General features: G+C 33.9%; 1 protein-coding gene across 2 annotated transcripts; it reads left to right on the top strand.

Moving 5' to 3' along the window:
* Window positions 1-4,908: 4,908 nt before the first annotated feature.
* LOC140968845 (uncharacterized) lies at window positions 4,909-6,493 on the top strand. Of its 2 annotated transcripts, none has more exons than XM_073429974.1 (5): window positions 4,909-5,063; window positions 5,185-5,292; window positions 5,386-5,647; window positions 6,052-6,168; window positions 6,258-6,493. In XM_073429974.1, the coding sequence occupies exons 3-5, from the start codon at window positions 5,489-5,491 to the stop codon at window positions 6,441-6,443; spliced, it is 462 nt and encodes a 153-aa protein (XP_073286075.1). In that variant the 5' UTR covers window positions 4,909-5,063; window positions 5,185-5,292; window positions 5,386-5,488; the 3' UTR covers window positions 6,444-6,493. The 2 variants fall into 2 exon arrangements, with proteins under 2 accessions (XP_073286075.1, XP_073286074.1); XM_073429973.1 differs by having other exon boundaries at window positions 4,910-5,063; window positions 5,376-5,647; window positions 6,258-6,492.
* The last annotated feature ends 286 nt before the right edge of the window (window positions 6,494-6,779 follow it).

Below are 6,779 nucleotides of genomic sequence, written 5' to 3'. Positions count from 1 at the left end.
ATTACATAATCTCGGATTAAAATGATATAATCTCGGGCTTTACAACCAGACCCTTACACGAGGTCCATGTCTTCCATGTTTTTTTTAAAAAAAAATTAAAATATGTGTATATATAGGGATTGTAACCCATGATTTAATACGATGATTAAACGAGGTCGAGTCCCTAGAGATTTAGAACGTCATAAGGAAATTTGTCATTTTTGGGTGTGAGCATGACTAATACATCTAAGTTATGAAAGATAAGTGTTTGAACTCTTGTTAGTATGTGCAGCAGTCGCCCCAAACGAGATCCAACGAATCCCTCAACACTTTGTAAGTATGTTCGACGTGCAAAAAGAAAACATTTTTATTTTTTAGGTATGCTAAATGTCTTGTGACCAACTATGAACAGGTTTGAAAGTCGGTGAACGTGGCCGGTGACCTCTTCACCCCTGTAAATTATGACCGGGTTATATCAGGATTGGAAAGTGATAAAGTATGTCCAGGGACCAATCCACCAGGTAAAGTATGACCGGTGATCTCATGTATGCGGTAGTGGACATCCCTACCAGCCCAGTACTGTGGTTTAGTATGATCAGGCACATTTATGTATGGGTCACTTGCTTTGAAACATATCTCTACGCAAAATGATAAAGTTATGCATGTTCATGTATGTATGATGAAAGTATGTTTATGAAATGTTTTATGTTGATGGCACGTCTATGTTTATGTTATTATGTTCAAGTTTCAAGTATGTACGTCCTACTTTAAAGATGCATGTGGTTTTATTATGTATTACTTGTTATGTCCAGTTTATACGTGTTTTAAACTCACTAGACTTGATCGATGCAGGTGAGCATGAAGAGGAGGAGACGAGGGGTGGGGACCAATGAGCTGGCTTGGGCTACGCAGGAGGCTAAACCCCAGGACCGCCCATGTTTTAAGAATTTTATGCATGTTCAAACACTCTGATTTTCACGAGATGTGTTTACGATGTTTAAACAATATTTTAGCAAACTTTATTTGTGATCTTTTATTTCGAATATTTTTGGATGAACAGTTTATTTTAATCGAAATTTGAAGGTTTAGTTCTTATTTAAGAAAATTTTTATTTTTCCGCAAAATTTTAAAAGTATGTTCAAAAGTACGGTACGTTTCATTAACCCTCATAACCGAACCCTTTCCTCAAATCATGCAATAATGGTTCCAACTTGTTCTAGCTTCGTGCTGCTTCAAAACTGTGCATCCTAAGACCCTTAAACTTGTGTAAAGACGTCCCTATATGATCCTTATTCATGGCAGCCCCTTCACGCAAGTATATAACAAGTTATGGGGCAAAAATTCATACCTTATTCATGTGTCTATGCATAAAAACGAAAGTTCCATAAATCAAATCATGTTTTTCATGCAACCAATAAATAAGCACATATTATGATTTGATAGATGAGAAAAGAAAGAAGTATGGCGTGCCTTTGAGTATTTTACGCACGACAAATTCGTTGAGATGCGAAGAACGGCGACGAACGACCTTGGCTGGATTTTTCTTACAAGAGCCGATGCTTTCCCTTGAAAAATATTGTTTGTGTCGTGTTGTTTGAGGGGAGGAAGAGTCCTTGTGTGCTTTGGGGGGGATGGGGCGTGTATAATGAAAAGAATAAGGGTAGTGTTTAGGCTTTTATTTTATTAAATAAATGTGTGTGCAAGCTAGGGCCCATTAGTCTAGTTTAATAGGTCCATTAAGCTCATTAGTGTATTTACAAAATATTTCGTTTAGGAAAGTTCGTGAAGTTATTAGCCGAGTTGTCAAAAAGTTCTTATTTTCGTTTAAAATCGAATACCAATAAAAATTACGTCTCGGCGTATAAAATCACCTCAAAACTCATTATTTTCATAAATAACATAAAGCATCAACCTTATTTTAAATAATTAAAAACAATTATTTAATAAAAATATTTTCCATTTTTCAGCCCTCAGTCTCCGTTACTCGAAACGTCCATTACTTTTTAACTTTAAAATCCTACTAAAATTTTTTTCTTCTTTATAAAATTCGAAACCTTTAATTAAAAACAACACAACTTTTTAGAAATCCTAAATGCATAAAAATCCTATAAATCGTCAACCACTAACATCATACGTCAACATTTAAAAATAATCAAAAATTGAACTTCAAAAAAAGCAAAAATCTCTAAATAGAAAATCCTCAAAATAATTTAAAAAATTTAAAAACTAATATGTGCGGAAAATAAATGTCTCTCAGGAGTGTACTGCCGGACTCGATCTACTCAAGCGTAAGCGCCTCCAAAAAAATCATCCTTGCCTGCAACCATCCAAACCTAGTAAGTCTAATGACTCAGCACATTCTAAACATAAGTAACAAATAATACATAAATAAGCACATGCATTAAAATCATACTTTTATTTAAAATAAGCTTGTAATCATAAATATATCATAAATCGTAAAATCGCGAAGTTGTCAATCATTTATCCTTTTGAGTGAAGTTTGATACTTGAAAGTGACTAACTTTTATCCTCTGGTCGACTGATCAGTCTTAGCTCATCATTGCGCATGGGGAGAGGCATTAGGCATCGACATAAAATGGAAATACGATAGTTGGGCTCCCTCTGGGCTTTCTCCAGTAAACAGGATCCCTCTAGGGCCTTCTCCCTTACGATATTTCCAAAAAACATATATCATATCCTCTTTGTCACAATCAATTCACATTCTTCAAAATATTTTTCTTTTCCTTTTTAAATCATAAAATATCGCGTCCTTTCCATATTTGAAAAATAGTATTTTAACAGTAAAAATTGTACAGCTTTATCATAAATCATAAAATAACATATTGTCATCATAAACGTTTTAAAATATCATTTAGCTTGTATTATGATTTTTTGGGGCACTACCAAGCCTTTCGTACTACCCAGGACGCAAAATGAGCATTTTACCCTTGACCCTAAAATTCTCGATTTTGACCTTTTCTTACTTTTATTGACTCGATCCTATCCCAAATCATCCTATAAGCTTAAATTTTTCCTCTAATAAATTTCTTAGACGTAAACTCGAGCCTTTCGATTTAATAACTTATTGACTACAGCATGAAGCGTTTTCACCCCGAATAAATTCAAAACTTAATATTTTTTTCCCAAATTTTAAACATAAACTTTTCATCCCTAAACTTAACATGACACCTTAAAATACACTCATAAACATTTCTTAGTCGTAAATTTTTGCTTCTCAACTAATTTCCCAATTCTTTTTAAAACTTAGCCGTATGTGCCGGTTTTAAACCGTATCGACTCAAAACTTAACCAAACTTGAACCATAGCTTATTAACACCTTGCTAACCATTTTTTCATCCCAAATAAAGCTAATTAAAACCTTTGAACAAGCCTAGAACCATGCTGGAAAATTCTTCTCATTTCCGAAAACCCTAGCTTGCACAAAACCCTAACTTTCTTCGACCCTAGCCCTTGGCTGACCCAACAAGACCTTATGTAACCTTCCTAGGACCATGAACAAGCCCTTAACAACCTACTAGAACAGCCTCTATAACCCATGCACTTGCCAACCCATAAACCATCACCTACAAGCCTTGAGAGGCCAACCCCTAGCGTCCCATGCCCTATCTCTTGCACCAGCCGTCCCTTACCCTATCTAGGCCCATCATACACTCCTCTTGAGGCCTCTGGACGTGACCCCTATGCAGCACACATCCTTGCCCTTCTAGAACCCAAATTCGAACACCCTAGTTTATTTAAAACCCAATTTTCGTTCATCATGACATCCTATCATTTCCAACCCTTAAACATGCACCTAAGGACCCTTAAACATGTGGAAAAATGTCCCTTCCCATAGCCCTACCATGGCAGACCTTTTGTGCATCATAACCATGAATTTAGAAATACAAAAACTCAAGTTTTGTTCATGTTATGCCATAAAAACGAAAATAAAAAGAGGATTTCATATTTTTCATGCAAACATGATTAAACACACATAATATGATTTGCATGGTGCAAAAGAAAGTTTAAAAACATGCCTTTGCGTTTAAAACACTCGAAATATGAATACCGTAGTGGTGGAAGTCGGTGACGAACGGAGGACGATTTTTATTTTTTGTACCTTTTTTTATTGTCTAAACCTCACCAAAAACCCACCTTGGAATGCAAGGGAGTCGAGTTATCGTTATTGGAAGGAAGAACATTGAAGAAAATCGAAGAACTTGTGAAGGAAAAAATCAAAATCTTCCATGACCTAGCACTACAAGAAAATTGGTTTTTTGCATCACGACATTAACGGCGTGCATTAAAAGCACGCCTTTAATGTAATTTTTAACGGCGTGCTTTAAAATGCACGCCGTTAATGTAATTTTTAATGTGGTTTTTTGCAGCACGACATTAACGGCGTGCATTAAAAGCACGACATTAACGGCGTGCTTTAAAATGCACGCCGTTAATGTCCATTAAGACTATTCGTAATATGTTTATTTTGAGTTAAATCTTTTCTGTCTTTCTAGCTATTGTTGTTAATGTAAAAAAATAGTTAATTACATACACTATTACATTCAATCAGTGGCAAGATCATAACCTAATCATATCTTATCAAGTCACAAGTCTCTAGATTTGGTTGGTGAAGTTCATCGTCATCATGCAAGTTTCTTATTCTGCTGTCACAGATTTTTTATTTACTGTTTTATGTGAGTACTATTAACACATTCAACAAGAGAGCCCTAGAATACTTTTTCATATGGCAAATGTATATTTGCCAAAAATAATCTTCAACCGGAAATATTAAAGGGTGTGAAAATGATAAATTCGTTAGGATTGTTCTCTTGAACACAATATGATATAAGGTGCTAGTTCTAATCATTTGGGATTATTTTGCTTCATCTGAGACCATATATGCTTGTTTTGAAAGCAACACAAGTGTATTTTTTAGCAATCATGTGATTAATCAATAATATATGAATATGTTATATGTTTTTTATTTTCAGGAAAAGAGTGAAAAATTTAAGGCAATGAGGGGAAAGCAAAGACACAACCACACAATGAGCAGGAGAGGTTATGCCCGTTTGGCTCACATTATGGTAATTATTATTATTTGAAAAACCTTATGAAAAGTTTTCTTACTTTTAATTGTAATGATACATTTTTTGAATTATGTTCCTAATGAATTTTTCATATATTTCTATATGCCTCATACTCAAGGAGCAAACAAGTTCTGCTGATATACCAATTACAAGAACAAAAGTATGGGTGGAAGGCCATAAGAAGAAAAATGGACAACCTAGTGGTGAAGCTGTTGGAGAAAAAATGGTAATAAACTTATTTCTGTCAGAAAAAAACTGGTCAACTTAAATACATTATTTTCTCAAAAATTAATTGTTTGTTATTTGCAGAAAGAAATAGAAGAATGTGCGCCTGAATCTCAAAACACTACTAACATTGCTGAGGATGCAATTAGCCTTGTATAGTTGTATTTGGGAAGGAAATTCGAGGTAGAGTGCGTGGAATGGGCTTTGGAGTTACACCTTCAAAAGTTGGAGCATCTTTGCAACAAAATGGAACTATTAAACAACTTCAAAGTATGATGCACAACCTTCAACAAGAAGTGCAACAAATGAGATCCATTGTTTTCCAAAATATGAGGCAACAAAATGAGCAAGAACAGGTTAGTAATTAAGCGACATTAGATAAAATAATTTGTATTGATGCTGTTGAGAATTCTTGTTTAGTGACCTATGATTTTGTCTTCATCACTTTTTTGTTTTATTTTTGAGTAGAAAAATGGTATAAGCGTCAGTAGTCTTATTTAGTTTACTTTCTATATTTAATGTATTTTTATTTTGCACTTGAATTTTTATGTTTAATTTGGTTGATGTGGTCATAATAATTTGTATATTGTCTTCCTTACTAAATAATTAAATTATATTTTAGATTGAAATTGATGACATGCAATGTGCTTCTTCTGCACAGTAAATTTTCTAGTGACCTCACAGTAGAAGTAATCTAATGAAGCTTCTTACATTGGAGATTTGTTGTTTGAGATATTTTTTGCTTTATCTCAATATGTAGGTTGGTAGTGGTGGCAGTATTGGGATTGAGAATGATATTGGTAGCGGCTGTGATATCAATCGTCCCAAAAAAAGTGGTAATGCTGATAATGTGAACCAACATCAAGTTGCATCTCAGGTAACTATCTTAAAAGTTTGTGTTATCTAGATCACATTTGTTATAAAATAGATATGGCATAATTAATAATTTGTATGGTTTATATGCAGTCAAATTTAAAGAATGTGAGTCATGGAGATATACCTGAAAATACTAAATGTAAGTTGCTTCATTGGTGTGGTGATGGAGTTGTTGATGAAGGTCGAATTGCATCCACGGATTCAACGGTAAAAGTGCATCACGTTCCTCTTGGTGGATCTTGTTGGAAAGTTTGGGTTGATAGAGTTCTTGTATAGCAGGTATACTTAATTCGACCGAATTCTGAAATGATTTTTCTGGATGATGCAGTTGGAAGCACAATAGCATGGTTTTTTAAATTTATCGTTTTGTGTGACTGACACAAATCCTATTGTTCTAGAGTTAAAGACACTATTGCATCAAACCATTATATTACTTAGTATTTTGTTTACTTTATCAAGTTTTTTGTCTTATTGGATAAAGGAGAATTGACATTAATTATTTAGTTTTTATGTTATCTTATTATTTTGCTTTAGTTCTGGTGATTGGTTGTATGCGGTGTTATAAATCTTTTGAGTTTCGATATTATTGTTTCAATTTTGTTTCATAATAAT

Source organism: Primulina huaijiensis, unplaced genomic scaffold, assembly GCF_012295235.1.
Source record: "Primulina huaijiensis isolate GDHJ02 unplaced genomic scaffold, ASM1229523v2 scaffold38063, whole genome shotgun sequence".
Lineage (NCBI taxonomy): Eukaryota > Viridiplantae > Streptophyta > Magnoliopsida > Lamiales > Gesneriaceae > Primulina > Primulina huaijiensis.
The sequence above is the reverse complement of the archived record's forward strand: the minus strand, read 5'-3'. Positions and strand labels throughout refer to the sequence as shown.

Excerpts from the sequence above, each read along its gene's own strand:
- LOC140968845 (XM_073429974.1), top strand. The coding sequence starts at position 5,489 with ATGGGCTTTGGAGTTACACCTTCAAAAGTTGGAGCATCTTTGCAACAA. Across the intron at positions 5,648-6,051 it reads AACAAAATGAGCAAGAACAG|GTTGGTAGTGGTGGCAGTAT; the intron begins GTTAGTAATTAA and ends CTCAATATGTAG. Across the intron at positions 6,169-6,257 it reads AACATCAAGTTGCATCTCAG|TCAAATTTAAAGAATGTGAG; the intron begins GTAACTATCTTA and ends GTTTATATGCAG.